The sequence below is a fragment of the Nerophis lumbriciformis genome, linkage group LG31 (assembly GCF_033978685.3).
Source record: "Nerophis lumbriciformis linkage group LG31, RoL_Nlum_v2.1, whole genome shotgun sequence".
NCBI classification, from domain to species: Eukaryota; Metazoa; Chordata; class Actinopteri; order Syngnathiformes; family Syngnathidae; genus Nerophis; species Nerophis lumbriciformis.
This window is the reverse complement of record NC_084578.2, coordinates 25,969,725-25,987,800: the sequence shown is the minus strand read 5'-3', so window position 1 is coordinate 25,987,800 and position 18,076 is coordinate 25,969,725. Positions and strand designations below refer to the sequence as shown.

At 40.4% G+C, this 18,076-nt stretch overlaps 1 protein-coding gene across 1 annotated transcript in view; it reads left to right on the top strand.

Annotated features, from left to right (window-relative positions):
* Positions 1 to 17,675, top strand: part of gli2a (GLI family zinc finger 2a) — a 193,727-nt gene extending 176,052 nt beyond the window's left edge. Inside the window, exons 9-14 of the mRNA XM_061926331.1 lie at positions 3,520 to 3,660; positions 5,840 to 5,989; positions 7,781 to 7,945; positions 11,223 to 11,504; positions 13,462 to 13,828; positions 14,513 to 17,675. Coding sequence (XP_061782315.1) covers positions 3,520 to 3,660; positions 5,840 to 5,989; positions 7,781 to 7,945; positions 11,223 to 11,504; positions 13,462 to 13,828; positions 14,513 to 16,704 — 3,297 coding nt within the window. The 3' untranslated portion in view covers positions 16,705 to 17,675. The remainder of the gene's footprint in view (positions 1 to 3,519; positions 3,661 to 5,839; positions 5,990 to 7,780; positions 7,946 to 11,222; positions 11,505 to 13,461; positions 13,829 to 14,512) is intronic.
* The last annotated feature ends 401 nt before the right edge of the window (positions 17,676 to 18,076 follow it).

Here is an 18,076-nt window from a genome sequence, read left to right as displayed (position 1 = left end):
ATGATTAAAAACTATCCATCCATCCATTTTCTACCACTTGTCCCCTTTTGGGGTCGCTGGAGCCTACTACCATTCACATATTTTACTGGCCAATGTTAAGGATATTACTGAAGAATCCCAATAACTTGTAGAAAGTTAATCACAGACGGGGGTCAAATTTCAAAGCACACTTTAAATTCCAAACCATATTGTTAAAATTATCACTTTTGAGTGTTAAAATGCATATTTAATGTGTTATTTTGTACAGACAGGGTTGGATAGTTTTTAGTCGCATACAATTCAATTAATGCTACTTTTAGTGATAATCTTACACCCTTAGTAAGAATGGTTAGTACAATGCATCATATTATTTGTAGTACATAAATTGTATATGTATGAGAATTATGGGGTGGTTTTGCAAAAGTAAGTTTGGGTTAAAAAATTTGCTGAAATTCGCCATTGATTTTTAAATGGTACCACAGAAGAAAACTTCAGCTTGAGAAAGATAAAGAAACTAATAATAATAAAAATAATTAAAAAATATAATATAAATCATAAAATAATGAAAATCATAAAATAAAATCATCATAAAAAATATTATAATTAAAATTCAAATCAAAGCATGTAGATAAAATATGTTCAATTGCAATATGCACAAATAAATAAAAGTGGTTTCAGCCTGGATTTGAACATTGGCAATGTTGAGGCCTGTCTCACATATTCCAGATTTTAGGAGCATAAAACTGAAACAAAGCCATGTTGTGTCTTGACTCTGGACACCAAGAGGAGACCACTCCCTGAGGTTCCCAGAATCCAGTTCTAGAGATGGTTCATATGGTTCTAACATGTCAGAGATGTACTTTTTGGCACAAGACCTTGAAGTGACTTGTCCACAAGCGTAGCGGTTTTAAAGTCTATTCTCTGAGCAACAGGAAGACAGTGCAGTGACCTGAGCATTGGACTAATATGGTCATATTTCCTGGTTCTAGTCAGGACTCGAGCAGCTAAAGTCCAGAGCTGTAAGATCATTGTTCAGCATGTGTTTTTAAACGTAGGTAGGCAATTTTTCCACGTTTTTCCATACTGCCACACAAGCTAGTATACCTTCCACTCAACGGCAAATATGACACAGAAAATATGTTTTTCAGGCAGCAGGGGCCGCTAGTATATTGTTCAAGGCGTATTCACAAACCAAGAAATGACCTCTGCCTCACGATTCCACTCCGACTTATGAAGTACATCGGTTTTCATACATGTTGTATCACTCGATTTTTGAAATATTTGACCCAGTGAGCAAGACCCCATGTTTTGGTCGGATCTTCTGGAGTTCACTGTGACATTTGCTATACCAAAGAGCGGTGGGGAAGCTCGTAACCCCAATTTTTGCTCGCCACCTAAAACATAACAATTAACCGAGATACAGCTCGTAAAATCCGGCACTCATTTCCGCAGTTATTGGAATAACAGTATGATTATGCATTTGATTGGACTATTAACATAAATCTTCTGATGCCACGTATCTACAAAAATAATAAGAAGTATTTATGAGATGATTAAGATTTCTCCTTTTTAAATAAGTTTTAAGATGTTTATCAGAACAGTCTCTTAAAGTGGATAATTTTCGTACATTGTTTGATTTATTGGCTTAATCCATTCCAATTCTTCTCAAAAAAAGAGGAGAAATATAATCTTAGAGAAAAATGTAATTCAAAACATGTGTACGCACGTACAACACTTAAGACCTTCAGTATATCTGTATGTGGAATTAAATTATGGAATGGATTAAGCAAAGCAATCAAGCAATTTACTAATATGATCCACTTCAAGAAACTCTTCAAACTTAAAGTGTTTACAAAGTACAAAGAAGAAGAACCATGATAAACATTCTGAATTTATTTCATCCATTTTCAAAATAATAAATGATAAATGATAAATGGGTTGTACTTGTATAGCGCTTTTCTACCTTCAAGGTACTCAAAGCGCTTTGACACTACTTCCACATTTACCCATTCACACACACATTCACACACTGATGGAGGGAGCTGCCATGCAAGGCGCTAACCAGCACCCATCAGGAGCAAGGGTGAAGTGTCTTGCTCAGGACACAACGGACATGACGAGGTTGGTACTAGGTGGGGATTGAACCAGGCCACTCTTCCACTGCGCCACGCCGTCCCAAAATAATATTACTCATCTCACTATATGAAATGTAACTTACTTCACCGAGTATTATTTATTTATTTATTTTTATTGTGATTACTTATGGAGTATATTGTGAATAAATTGAGAACAGGAAGTGAACAAATGTTTTAGCAACAGTTATGTAAAAGAAAAGAGGTAGGATTAAATAGGCTCTGCTTCTTCCTACTCCTTTTCGAACATGTTGAAAAGAGAAACTGGAAATTGTGATGTATCATGTTGTATGCATGCATGTTCGAAATAAACTCAAACTCAACTCAATAATTATCCGTTAGCAAAGAAAAATCCGCAGATTAGCCGCACCTTTGTGTAAGATGCAGGGTTCGAAGCTTGGGAAAAAAGTAGCGGCTTATAGTCCAGAAGATATGGTACATTTTATATGACAGCAAACCAGAGCAAATAAAACTAACTAGTCAACGTTTAACTGCAGCTGCTTTTTGGGTATTTGGGTATATATTTTAAGTTATATATATCCTTCGATTCACAAGGCATATCAATTACCATCCCTTGCAACTCCTTTCTTATTTCAAAATTGCACTTTTGAGACTTTAAGGAAAGTGTTTAATTAAGTGTCCAAAGTTATTTATGGTGAAGAGAAAAAACAGACTATTTTTTTATTTTTTACTACATTTTCAACATTTAAGTGTAGATTGAATCAAATCAGATCAAATCCTAATTATTAGAACCTTATGAATCGAAATCAGTAGCACTCACCATAAAAAAAAATTACAGTTAATAATTGTGATAGGTATTGGTATCGGCCAATCTCACTCATTGATGGCTGGTATCATAATCGGCAGCATAACCCTTTTTAAAACCCTAATTAGAGAGGCAGTCAATGTATGAAAAATGGTACCGTATTTTCCGCACTATAAGGCGCCCCTAAAAACCTCCAATTTTCTCAAAAGCTGACAGTGCGCCTTATAATCCAGTGTGCCTTATATATGGACCAATATTGAGCCACAACAGGTCTCACAACTACGGGATGCATAACGTAACCCTAGCTTCTACTGTAGCGTCTATTCTATGCGCCTTATAATGCGGTGTGCCTTATAATGCGGTGCGCCTTATATATGAACACAGTTTTAAAATAGGCTATTCATTGAAGGTGCGCCTTATAATCCGGTGCGCTTTATAGTGCGGAAAATACGGTAATCATTCCAACAAAGTGCAAGGATCGGAAGTGTGATTTGGGCCTTGGGTCTGAAAGACGGTAGTATACAGTAAAGAAGGCACGATACAGTAAAGAAGGCATGATACAGTAAAAAAGGCACAATACAGTAAAGAAGGCATGATACAGTAAAAAAGGCACAATACAGTAATATCTTCTCTCATCTTCAGAACCAGAGTGGAGGGATGTTGGACTTAAATGAAGATCTGGACAAGGACGAGTGCAAACAGGAGCCAGAGGCCGTGTACGAGACCAACTGCCACTGGGAGGGTTGTTCCAAGGAGTTTGACACCCAGGACCAACTTGTCCATGTAAGTATCTAAACCTCTTTGATGTTCATTCATGACAGCATGCTGTGTGTGCGTGAGTACGTTCATGGATGGATTGGTCACTGATCCCGACGCCCAACATTGATGAGGCTTCTCTCGCCAAATTTAGCTCAATCTTTGCAGCTGTGCACCCTGAACCCTCCTGACCTCTAACCCTTGAACCCTTCCAAACGACACCCGCTACCTACTGGAGCCCAGAGGGCCGTTCATAAATCCGTCGTCATGCCAGCAGCTCTGCAGTTGCACTGATCGTCAAGTCACAGAGTGAAGAGACGTGTTCTCACATTAGGGGGAGAAAGAAAGAGTTAGCTTTAGTATCAGGATCAAAAGTCGTACGACTTGGTGACACGTGCATGGCCTATCATGCCGCCCTGGCCCAGCTTTTAGTCTTGCCAAAGGAGTGCAGATATGACGGGGGCCTAGTGTGAGTACACTTTTAGGAACATTTGCCCCATCTCCAAATCCCAAGACACAAAGTCCAGGAGAGTTTTGGAGGGTTCTAGAGTCACCCGGCAAAAAATATATGGCGTGATTAAGGGTGTGGATGGACAATGATTGCCCAATGAATTCCTGACCATAGGATCTCCAGTTTCTCTCAACCTTAGAACCCTGGGGTGCAATTTTGAATCACCCCGACAAAAATCTGACAACATCTCCCAAAGCACTCTTGGGTTTCATGCGCACCAAACAAATTCTAAACCTAAAGAATCCTGTTTCAAGAGCCCCCACATTAAGGAGTCACACTGGTGTGTACCTGAAAATAGATGTGTCTCTGCTGAGCTACACACTTCCTCTGCCCAAAGTAGACCTCAGCGGGATGACTGAGCCACTGGGCTGAAAAAGTGACAACCTAAGTGGAGCATTGTGAGCTGGGGTGTCTCTCAGTGCTTCCTTTCTGTTTGAACATATGTGAATATGGTGCAAGGGCTCTTTTTTAAGTGGTTGTCTGTTTGAGAAAATGCTAAAAATTATTCATCCTTATGTTAATCTGCACTAAAATTATTCCAAAAATATAATTATTATTAGTATGCTGCCTCATTATTTGACTCTCAACTATTCTCAAATTGCTCTACTGATTCAACCAATGTTGTCTCAATTTGATATGGATATCAGCAAAAACAAAATAAAAATATGGGATTATACCACTTTGCATGTAAAATGTCCAATTCAATCTGAATGTAAAAAAAGATTTTCCGGGAAAAAAACTAAACTAGCAGCTCCGTCGCCACAATTTTACAGTAAAAATAACAGTGGTACTGTTGTTCCGTTTACAGTAATTAAAAGTAAAAAAACATTATGGATTTTATTGGAAAATTCTAGTATTTTTAGAGTAATACAAGCAGTCCTTTACGTGTGCAAAGTTGGACAGCCAGTTAACATTTAAAAGTCCTCCAATAAGCACACAAGGTTGGTTTAGTCTTCTAATATAGTCAAGTCATTTACAAAAAGGTAAACATGGTAGGCTATGGGCTACTAGGAGCTAACAGCTACACAACAGCTAAGCACACAATAGCACACAAGCTAGACATATGTAATACGTGTCTTTAATTGAACAATATAGCAGTCTAAAATTGCACATTTGTCAATATAAACAAGTATCAGATAATTATATTTGTGTATAACTTAGACTTTCAAAGTCCCCCAGGCAAAAGCATATTAGAAGAATTATAGGAAAAGTAAGGTACCACTCTCCTTCCACATTTCTCAACCCATTAAACTGTTCCAGTTACAAAACATTAAAGATCACAGTTCTCCACATTCAAAAATATTCCCATAATTTTACGGCACTTCGCTTCATTTTCACCCGCAATTTCTACAAAAATTGATGTCATTAGTTTTACTTTAATAAAGTTTCTGTAAATATCTTAGAATCCTACAAGATGATAAGTGATTTAGTGAGGAAGTTTCTTGAGACGTTTGCAGACATCCTGAACAAACATCATTTCTATAGTTTTTGTCTCCTGTTGACAGAAGCGACAAAGTGGCAGCTTTATTTATGGCAGCGTTGCTCACAATGTGTGTTTGTCGTTACTGCACGCGTGCTCACAGGATGTGAAATTATCTGGTGGGAAATAGACAAGAACTTGCTGACTCATGTTTTGCAATCAAGCAGTGCGTCTGTACTCCTTTAGCGCACGTTTCTTTGTGATTGCCTCCTCAGCACATCAACAACGATCATATCCACGGTGAGAAGAAGGAGTTTGTGTGTCGCTGGGACAAGTGTTCGCGGGAGCAGAAGCCCTTCAAGGCCCAATACATGCTGGTGGTCCACATGAGGAGGCACACGGGCGAGAAACCACATAAATGCACAGTACGTACAAAGAGGCCCAACACAACGCTGGGATGCAATGTTCGAATTTAATGAGCAGCTCAAATCAGAACAATTACCGTATTTTTCGGACTATAAGTCGCAGTTTTTTTCATAGTTTGGGTGCGACTTATACTCAGGAGCGATTTATGTGTGAAATTATTAACACATTACCGTAAAATATCAAATAATATTATTTAGCTCATTCACGTAAGAGACTAGACGTATAAGATATCATCGGATTTAGCGATCAGGAGTGACAGATTGTTTGGTAAACGTATAGCATGTTCTATATGTTATAGTTATTTGAATGACTCTTACCATAATATGTTACGTTAACATACCAGGCACGTTCTCAGTTGGTTATTTATGCGTCATATAACGTACATTTATTTAGCCTGTTGTTCACTATTCTTTATTTATTTTAAATTGCCTTCCAAATGTCTATTCTTGGTGTTGGGTTTTATCAAATAAATTTCCCCCAAAAATGCGACTTATACTCCAGTGCGACTTATATATGTTTTTTTCCCGTCTTTATTATGCATTTTCGGCCGGTGCGATTCATACTCCGGAGCGACTTATACTCCGAAAAATACGGTACTTAGAAATGATGACATATACTTCAACCATACCAGAATTTCAGTAATTGATACCGATACTTATGAATTTTGACGATTCTCCATACCCATGTATTACTTTAAAAAAGAAAACTACTTAGTATAGTACTTTTGAATTATCTACTTTATTGACAAGTCTATCAAAATGTGAAGTATTTAGGATCACTGTGCTTCAACATATTTTTGCACAGAATTTTAAATTGCAGTATCAGCTTATACATTACATTTAACAGCAGTGTTCTATAACTATGGGTAAAATAGTGGAGCTCCCATTGGCTCCTCTGGAACCGGACATTTATTTATGTTTAACTAATATTTTTTTTTTTTTTTTTTTTTTTTTTTTTGTCCTGTCCAGCTTCTCAGGCAAATCATATAGTTGATGTAGATGCCCATATGGGCTGTTCAGATTTACTTGACAAAAGACAAGTGTAGGATACTTCTCTTGTTGCCTTATTTGTATTTGACTTTATTAAATGTATTTATATTATCATTTGGTGCAGCCGGGCCGGAGCAGGAGGGGATAGAAAGAGAAAAAAAAGAAAACAGAGGGGGAAATTGTGGGGACAAGAGGGGGATTAGACAGAGAGACAAAAACAACAACAGCAAACACAACAACAACAACAGAGCAACATCAGCAAATACGACATGTACAAATATGATCGTAAAAGTGATAGCAAATAAGCAGTTAGCGAAAATAAAAAATAATACAGAAATGACAATGAGCAATACAAATACCCAAGTCAAGTATTTAGGATCACTGTGCTTCAACATATTTTGCACAGAATTTAAATTGCAGTATCAGCTTATACATTACATTTAACAGCAGTGTTCTATAACTATGGGTAAAATAGAGGAGCTCCCTTTGGCTCCTCAGGAACCGGACATTTATTTACGTTTAACTAATATTTAGAATGCATTAAAAAAAAATCCATCCATTGTCATGTCTTTCATAATAATTGTGAAACGAAACGCAAAAAGTGCAATTCCCCTTTAAAGGACACAGTCAGCTCTGAACACTATTTACAGAATTGTTCAGTGTGCTTTAATTCCTGCTCCTTTTGATCAACAATGTCACAGATAGTTATTAAGGTACCTACAAACTGTTTTCCTGTGCGAAACAAACATGCACCCAAGACCATGATAGTCATTCCCAATGTATCCATCTCTGTGTTTGCAGTTTGAGGGCTGTTTAAAAGCGTACTCTCGTCTTGAGAATCTCAAGACCCACCTCAGGTCCCACACAGGCGAGAAGCCCTATGTGTGCGAACACGAAGGCTGCAACAAGGCCTTTTCCAACGCTTCAGACCGGGCCAAGCACCAGAACCGCACACATTCCAATGAGGTATGTCAAGAGAAATATTTTAAATGTTTGACACCATGTCCCTTGACCTCTGTATAGGGCAGGGGTGCCCAAAGAGTGGCTTCCCAAATGAATGCATATTCATACTGACCTATTTGAAGCTCAGACAATCATTGTTGCTATGTTCGAAAGGCTTACTAGTGATGTGACACTCTCCACTACATTATTTATGGTGGTATGGGGCTAAACTTCTCACCAATGGTGCTGTTCTACGCTTAAAATGGCTGTTTGGCCCGTGACTCATTGACATATTTTCACTTTGGCTCTTGAAGGCATAGAGTCTGGGCACCCCTGGTCGAGGGGTTTGTCTTTGTGTTGTTATGCAAGCTGCTATGTGAAGGTTACATTAATATATACAGGTAAAAGCCAGTAAATTAGAATATTTTGAAAAACTTGATTTATTTCAGTAATTGCATTCAAAAGGTATAACTTGTACATTATATTTATTCATTGCACACAGACTGATGCATTCAAATGTTTATTTCATTTAATTTTGATGATTTGAAGTGGCAACAAATGAAAATCCAAAATTCCGTGTGTCACAAAATTAGAATATTACTTAAGGCTAATACAAAAAAGGGATTTTTAGAAATGTTGGCCAACTGAAAAGTATGAAAATGAAAAATATGAGCATGTACAATACTCAATACTTGGTTGGAGCTCCTTTTGCCTCAATTACTGCGTTAATGCGGCGTGGCATGGAGTCCATGAGTTTCTGGCACTGCTCAGGTGTTATGAGAGCCCAGGTTGCTCTGATAGTGGCCTTCAACTCTTCTGCGTTTTTGGGTCTGGCATTCTGCATCTTCCTTTTCACAATACCCCACAGATTTTCTATGGGGCTAAGGTCAGGGGAGTTGGCGGGCCAATTTAGAACAGAAATACCATGGTCCGTAAACCAGGCACGGGTAGATTTTGCGCTGTGTGTAGGCGCCAAGTCCTGTTGGAACTTGAAATCTCCATCTCCATAGAGCAGGTCAGCAGCAGGAAGCATGAAGTGCTCTAAAACTTGCTGGTAGACGGCTGCGTTGACCCTGGATCTCAGGAAACAGAGTGGACCGACACCAGCAGATGACATGGCACCCCAAACCATCACCCAACCATGCAAATTTTGCATTTCCTTTGGAAATCGAGGTCCCAGAGTCTGGAGGAAGACAGGAGAGGCACAGGATCTACGTTGCCTGAAGTCTAGTGTAAAGTTTCCACCATCAGTGATGGTTTGGGGTGCCATGTCATCTGCTGGTGTCGGTCCACTCTGTTTCCTGAGATCCAGGGTCAACGCAGCCGTCTACCAGCAAGTTTTAGAGCACTTCATGCTTCCTGCTGCTGACCTGCTCTATGGAGATGGAGATTTCAAGTTCCAACAGGACTTGGCGCCTGCACACAGCGCAAAATCTACCCGTGCCTGGTTTACGGACCATGGTATTTCTGTTCTAAATTGGCCCGCCAACTCCCCTGACCTTAGCCCCATAGAAAATCTGTGGGGTATTGTGAAAAGGAAGATGCAGAATGCCAGACCCAAAAACGCAGAAGAGTTGAAGGCCACTATCAGAGCAACCTGGGCTCTCATAACACCTGAGCAGTGCCAGAAACTCATGGACTCCATGCCACGCCGCATTAACGCAGTAATTGAGGCAAAAGGAGCTCCAACCAAGTATTGAGTATTGTACATGCTCATATTTTTCATTTTCATACTTTTCAGTTGGCCAACATTTGTAAAAATCCCTTTTTTGTATTAGCCTTAAGTAATATTCTAATTTTGTGACACACGGAATTTTGGATTTTCATTTGTTGCCACTTCAAATCATCAAAATTAAATGAAATAAACATTTGAATGCATCAGTCTGTGTGCAATGAATAAATATAATGTACAAGTTACACCTTTTGAATGCAATTACTGAAATAAATCAAGTTTTTCAAAATATTCTAATTTACTGGCTTTTACCTGTATATATGCTGTACATCCACGGGAAGAACATCAGGTATAAGCTCTACCAGGGCCGCCCCTCCCTATATGTAGATTATTCGCTACATCTAGGGGCCCTATGATCCGTGGCGACCCCCGTTTTTCCTGCATAAGTGCTTGTAAAATGTCAGATAATTAATGACCGGGCGCTTTGTGTGAAATTTTATCATAGATGTATTCCTAGCCCCCTCCAGCTCCGTCATTGATAAGAATATAGTGGAAAATGTTCCCGTATATTCTCATTTTCATTCTCACTCTCGTCACAGTATAGTGCCTGGCTGGTAACAGATGTCTTTAGATCAAATCCCGGTCTGAGATATGAAACATAAAACATATACAGTAGGGAAGGGATTCATATTGCCCCATTCCTGGGTGGATCTGGTGTGAGGGGAAGAGGCGGGGTTAATCCCCCAATTCGTTACATTTCATGTGTCAGGTCAACTGTGACGGATGGGGCCATATGAATTCCCTTCATACTGTAGTTGCATATGTTTTGATAATGTTATATTTTATGGCCTTGCGCCGTTGGGAGAGTGGCCGTGCCAGCAACCTGAGGGTTCCTGGTTCGTTCCCCAGCTTCCACCAACCTAGTCACGTCCGTTGTGTCCTTGAGCAAGACATTTCACCCTTGCTCCTGATGGGTCGTGGTTAGCGCCTTGCATGTCAGCTCCCGCCGTCAGTGTGTGAATGTGTGTGTGAATGGGTGAATGTGGAAATAGTGTCAAAGCGCTTTGAGTACCTTGAAGGTAGAAAAGCGCTACACAAGCATAACCCATTTACCATTTACCATTTACATTTTGCACTAATAATATACATTTTTGAACAATTTATTTTCCAATAACCAGTTTTAGTGTATGAAAGTATAAAAAAAAAAATAATCTCAGACCTGCTGGCGTAACCAGGAACCTTTAGGGATGAGTCATTTTTGGGGGAACCTGGGACCTTAAGGGTTCAGTGCTATCTGGCGGTGCATGAAACCATTAAGGGGGCTGACGACCCTTTTGGCAGAACCCGGGTCCTCTAAGGGCCGAGGCTCTATTTGGTACAGTCTCAGGCCAGTAAACAACTCTGCATCCAAAAGAATAGTCCCCAATCTTTTTGGGGCCAATTGGTTCCTCTTGCAGTCATTTTATAAGTGCCTTGCTCAGATGTAGTCCTTCCCTTATAAATGTTCGAAAACCAGAAGCCAACACAAATCCCTTGTATAGACAAAAGTAGACAACAAGCGGTCATAAAGCAACATCTGTCATGAATTGCAATTGTTTCCTTCTAACAAATGGTTGAATCTGTTGACAGAAACCATATGTATGTAAAATCCCGGGTTGCACCAAGCGCTACACAGACCCCAGCTCTCTCAGGAAACATGTCAAAACTGTTCATGGACCCGAAGCTCACGTCACCAAGAAGCAGCGGAGTGACGATTCTCCAAGACGTCCGCCGCCCAAAGACGACACAGAGACTCACTTCCACTCTAAGAACGGCGCAGGAAGTGTGGACGAGATGACCGATGCCAAAGGCACCTCTCGAGGCGTGGAAGACTGCCTAAAAGTCAAATCAATCAAGACTGAGAATTCGATAGTAAGTCCTGATAATAATCCTGAAATGACTATCATCATCTTGTTTAATAATAACTGCATGGGTTTTGTCCCAACTTCAACTTACTCTCTGTTTGCCCGTTTACTAACCTGGCACGATCCCTCCTAAATTCTATCTTTCCCTTTTTGCTTGAATGTGCTTTTCTCTCCTCTTTCTAACTTTCCAAATGGACAGTCTTCATTGAGGTGAGCATTCCAGAAGCTTCTTAGACTGGGGGAGTTTATGCCTCGTGAAAGTCCTGATATAATATGCCAACTTTGCTTTTATCTACCGTATTTTTTCGGATTATAAGCCGCTTCTTTTTTCCCAAGCTTTGAACCCTGCGGTTTATACAAAGGCGCGGCTAATCTATAGATTTTTCTTCGCTAACGGATAATTATGGAATGGAATAGGCAAAGAAATCAAACAATGTACTAAAAGTATCCACTTTAAGAGACTGCTCTAACCCAAAGTGTTTACAAAGTACAAGGAAGAACAATCCTGATAAACATCTTCAACTTTATTAAAAAAAGGTAGAACATTATTCATCTCTTAAAGGATGAATAAAGATATCAATGACTTTTCTGTTTTGTTGGATCAGCCGTTTTACTGCCGTGTTACAGGCACCGTTTGGAAAAATTAAGGTATGTAAATAAACATTGACAAAATATTTCTATGTAAATATCTCACTTCGCAATGTACCGGTATACATCTGAGGCTTATAGTCCAGCGCGGCTAATATATGTTTTGTTTTTTTTAATTCTCCTAAAATTTAGTGGGTGCAGCTTATGTATCGGTGCGACTTATAGTCCGGAAAATATGGTAATTTTGCATAACAGTTCACTTTTACGGGGGGCTAAAATAAGACAAAATTAAATAAATGAATAAGAAGGAATAAGTGCATGTAAAATGTCAATTAATGAATGACCGCAAACTTATTCCTAGCCCCTTCCTGATCCTTGCTTCATTGAAAAGAATATAAAAGCAAATGTTCACATTTCCATTGTCCCTGTGTGGCACACAGCTTAGCTGGTAAACATACCTACTGGAATATGTTAAAATATTAAATGTGTTATTTTACAGTAAAAAAAAAAAAAAAGCGATTATTGAACAATATCTCTCCCTTTATTTTGTTTTAGCAAAAAACATGCATCACATTAAATTCAACTTTGATTTAAAAAAAAATCCTAACATAATTTTACAGATATAAGAAAGTGTACAAAAAATTATAATGGGGATCTTAAAAAAATGTCTGCTTAGACAGGAGGGGCCTGTTAATCATCATATATTTCATATATTTATAGTTTATTACAGATGAGTATATATATACATGTATATATATATATATATATATATATATATATATATATATATATACCGTATTTCTCGGAGTATAAGTCGCACCGGAGTATAAGTCGCACCTGCTGAAAATGCATAATAAAGAAGGAAAAAAACATATTTAAATCGCACATCATGTGTTGTCTTCAATACAACACTTATACAAGACTTTTAATGTCATTTTGATAGTAGGCTAATAACTATGAAAAAAACTGCGACTTATAGTCCGAAAAATACGGTATATATATATGTATGTATGTATATACAGTACATACTCATGAATATATATATGTATACTGTATACACTATAAATACATATACACATAAATATACATGCATGCACACATAAATATACACACACACACACATATGTATATATATATATATATATATATATACATACATATACGCACACACATACATACATATATATTTATAAAACATTATTATTGGTTGTCATGGAAGCATTCTACTTCTCAAAGTTTAATCTAGCTAGGATAGGATGTAGCTAGACTCTCCTCTGTGTCGTAGTCGTCCCACCAAGCTACAATGAAAACTGTTTTCCCACATGTCATCATTATTGTTTGCTGACATGCATTTCTTCTATTTTGTCCCTCGCTAGATGTATCAGTCCAGTCCTGGTGGTCACTCGTCATGTAGCAGTCAGCCGTCACCCCTCAGCAGCACCAACAACAACGACAGTGGGGTAGAGATGGCCATGCACAGCGGGGGCAGCTTCGGAGACCTCAGCGTGCAGGATGAGTGCCCCATGGTCGACTCCACCGTTAATGGCGGGGGCCAGCAGGCTGGGTTGGGGCTCCAGTTCAGGAAAACAGTGGGTCACAGCGGCGGAGTTAGCATCAAAATGGAGACGATTAAAAAAGAAAGGCTGAAGACAGTGAGAGACCCCTGTCCCTGGGTCAACTCAGCCCCGCAATTACCACAGGGCCACTACAACAGCACAAAGCTGCCCCCAATACCTGCAGTTGGTAAGTATGAAACGTTGAAAAAAAATCTTCTGTTGCTGTATTTTGTGTACCAGCACAAACCAACTCTAGATGAAATTGAATTTGACAATAAAATTAGATGCACTGAAATCGGCATATCAAGCTGCAAGTTCTTGCCACACACAAACCCCCACTCTGCCTTGTACCAAGGCTGCTGTGTCGCAGTAATGACATGTCCATCACTGGAATGCGCCCAGCCTGTAATTTCAGAAATAGTTGTTGTTTGAATCCTGTAGCCTGTGGAATAGTTGGTGGTAAAGGGTATTAATCAAACAATCTGGTAAAATTTGGAATGCTAAATGAGAAAGCGTAACAGGCCCAAATCTAATCTACTGTAGGTAGGGGATTCATATGTTCATATGGCCTCATTACCTGACACACGAATTGTGACAAATTTGGGAGGGTGGGGGCACCATCCACTTTCGCTGCCAGACAGCAGTATAGTCTTGAGTATCTTAAAATGTGTTTTGTGACAATTCCAACTTTGACCCCAGCGTTAGTTGCTATCTAGAATGGCGCTTTCCATCATTTTCAGAAGACTGCATTGCAAAACGATTAACCCCCCCACCTTACTCTCACGCGAAATCCATATGTATCCCTTTTCCTCCCCTACTGAAAATGAATATGTTGTTATAAAGTCCTTAACCATGTCCTGTGTATCTACAGGTTCTCTGATGGAGCACTCCAACTTGAGTCATCTGAGCAAGTCACACCCCAGCCAACGCTTGGGAGATCAGTCTTTGTGTGAAGTGACTATGCTAAACCAGCTGAATGATCGGCGTAACAGCACAACCAGCACCCTCAGCTCAGCATACACCATGAGTAGGCGCTCCTCTGGCATCTCGCCTTGCTACTCAAGCCGGCGCTCCAGCGAGGCGTCACATTTTGGGACTAACCGTCATAACAATATCAGTTCAGCTGACTCCTATGACCCAATCTCGACCGATTTGTCCCGCCGCTCCAGTGAGGCTAGCCATTGTGGAGGTGGTGGTGCCGGTGGAGCCGGAGGCGGAAATCTCCCCAGCCTTCTCAGTCTGACCCCAGCTGAGCATTATCGGCTCAAGGCAAAATATGCGGCTGCCATTGGTGGAGCTCCACCTACACCTCTACCTAATATGGATAGAATGAGCCTTAGGACCCGCATGGCACTCTATGGTGACTCTCAGGAATACCCGTTGCACCAGTACCACCAGCCTCCCTCTGGAAGTGTGCCCCGGCGATGCAGTGATATTGGATATGGCAACCACAGCATGATGCCCCATGAGGTGCCTGCCAACTTGCCACGCCGAGCCAGTGACCCAGTGTGTCGTTCCACCGTTGACCATCCGACCCTTCCGGGAGTCCAACGGTATAACAGTATGAACAGCATGGACAGTCCCTCAGAACGTAACCAATCCTTGGCTATGCAGGGTTACACTCGCTCTGACGGCAACCTGCAGCGCTACCCATTCATGCCCAGACCCCCAAGCATTTCAGAAAATGTAGTTATGGAAAACATAACAGTAGACGGGATGGCAACTGGAGGTGAACAGGGTGTAGAGGATGACATAGTTCTTCCAGATGACATGGTGCAATACCTGAGGTCCCAAAACCCTGCAACCCAAGGTCACAACTTGGGGCAAGGAAACTACAGATTCAATAACCAGTCTCAAGGCTACCAGACAGGAATAGCACCACCAGCGTCAGCTTTTTCGCAGAAAAGGGTTGCCATGACTCAGTCTGCTCAGGATATGGATCATAGTGGCTCCCAACAGCCCTTCTCAGCATCATCACACGTGAATAAGAATAATATGCCAGTGCAGTGGAATGAAGTGAGTTCAGGGACTGTGGACACGGTAACCAGGCTCGCTAAACAACAGCAACATCTCAGGGGAAACCTAGCCCTTGTTCCACAGAGACACAATTTTAGTTCCTTCCAGGCACAGGGTCAGAACATCAGCAGCAACCAGCAGGTTGTGCCTATGAGCCAGAACATGTATATACAGGGCTATGCAAACCACAACAGCAAGAGGTTGAGTAATCCTCACCAGTGCAATAATTCGAGTTTAGGTGATGAAAGTTCCTTGCAAGGTTTCTGCCAAGATTCACTTTCTGTGAGCAATAATGTGAGAGCCACTCGAAATGCTGTAGTGGCTCAAGAACTGCAAAGTTACAGAGGAAGAACCCAACCTGTTGCCTATTCTAATGTGAACCATGTGGCTCAGCAGCACACCATTGTGTCCCAACAGAACAATAGAGGAATGTTACAACCAAGACCTCCAGTGGACCCCAAACATAGTGGAAGACAGCACAGTGGGCCGGGCGTGAATCACTTGAACCGAATACCCAAGTTCGTTGATGTGAGCCCCAACCTACATAATAACACCTCAGAGGCGAGTCCAAAGAGGTGCAGTGGCCCAGGAACCCAACAAAACTCCAACTCTGCCATGTTCCACGCAAGACAGATTCATATGTTTGAGCAACCTCCTGCCAGCTTGGACGCTCCACTGTCCCCCAGTGTCAACCAGGCTCCTGCCAATAACAATACAGCAGCGAGCAACATGGCCTCGCCAGGCGTCAATCAGGTCTCCAGTAGTACAGCAGATTCTTCCACAGGTGGAGTTGGCGGTGCGGAACACACCCAAATAGATTTCGACTCCATGTTAGATGACGGAGATCACTCCAGCCTGATGTCGGGCACTTTGAGTCCCGGCCTTCTGCAGAGCCTCTCCCAGAATTCCTCTCGTCTCACCACCCCACGCAACTCTGTTACCCTCGCATCGGTACCGGCAGGGATTGGCAACATGGCCATTGGTGATATGAGCTCTATGCTCACAGCGCTGGCTGAAGAGAGTAAGTTCCTCAACATGATGAGTTAGAAACATCAACAATGTACAGTATACGTCAGAAACATGTGGACAAAAAAGCACTGATTAGACAACAACAAAGTGGCCATTTTGTTTTGTTACGTTATCATGGTCCATATCAACACGATTCTGATTTATATTGTGATATTTGTACATCCAATCTTTGTATAGGATACATTAAGAGTAGATAGCAGTAAGGACTGATGCCCTGCAGATTTAAAGTTCACCTTCTTACAATTACAGTAGCACCTCAAGTTTTGTTTCGAACAAAATTGTTTTCGATTCAGAAAATGAACCTGTCCCAGACATCCAAAGAATGTAAACACATCACAGTTTTACAAACAAAGTTTAATTCGGTGTTTTCTCGCTCGCGGTTCACTTAGTACAGTCTTTTTAAAGTACCATTAAGTACTGTTACGCCCCTGTGTTAGTTTGAGTCATTGTTTGTAAGAACAGCGCCATCGTATGGTCAGATTCACTCATTGCAGGTGTCCTGTTTAAAAAAGTGACTTTACTCTGATACTTTATTTGAACTGGAATTAGAAGAAGTCTAGTAGTTTGTTTCTTCATGTAGTTTGCAATTCATCTCTTCCTCAAGCAACGTCTGTAAATGTTAAGTACACAAAATAATGTAGGTTTACTTTATCTGTTGCATATTTGTTGTCTCCAGTAATGTTCTATGCATATTGGGTCCATGCTAATTGCTACATAGCTAAGCTAACATCGTTAGCATTATGCTATTAGCATTCAATGGCATTTGTTCTGTCTCTTTTTAGTTTCACAAAATCCTCAGTAAACTTCTAAATATTTATTATCACATGAACATACACAGAAGTACTGAAAATTGGTGCAATTGAGAACCGGTATCCATTTCGAGGTACCGGGAATTAGTACCGTATCCGTTCAAAGGGGAAAAGCAATAAACCGCATTATTGAGATCATGGTAAAAAGGTGAACTTACAAAATCAGCAGGGCATCAAATGCTTATTGTATATAAAGTATATATATAGTGTACACTGTAGATGGCGGTGCACTGAACTCATTTCCCACAGTGCCTTGCAGAGAACACGGAGGTAGAGCATCTAATCACCGCTACAGCAGCAGGAAAAATATACTGTATGGTACTTGCTTTAAGTTATGCTGCCAGCTTTTGATCTATAAACTAGGGCTGCCAAATGTGATGTGTTTTAATGACCTATGCCTACATTTTATGTGTCATAAAGGTCAATGCTAACCAATTGACGTACAGGACGTGGGGTGCAGAATGTTGTACAGTATTATGTTCTACAGACTTTTTGATCATGGTCTGACCTCTTGAGGCCTCCGGATCAGAGGCATGAACTTTCCTCGGTTCAAACCTTAAGGGTGATGGATTAAAAAGGAC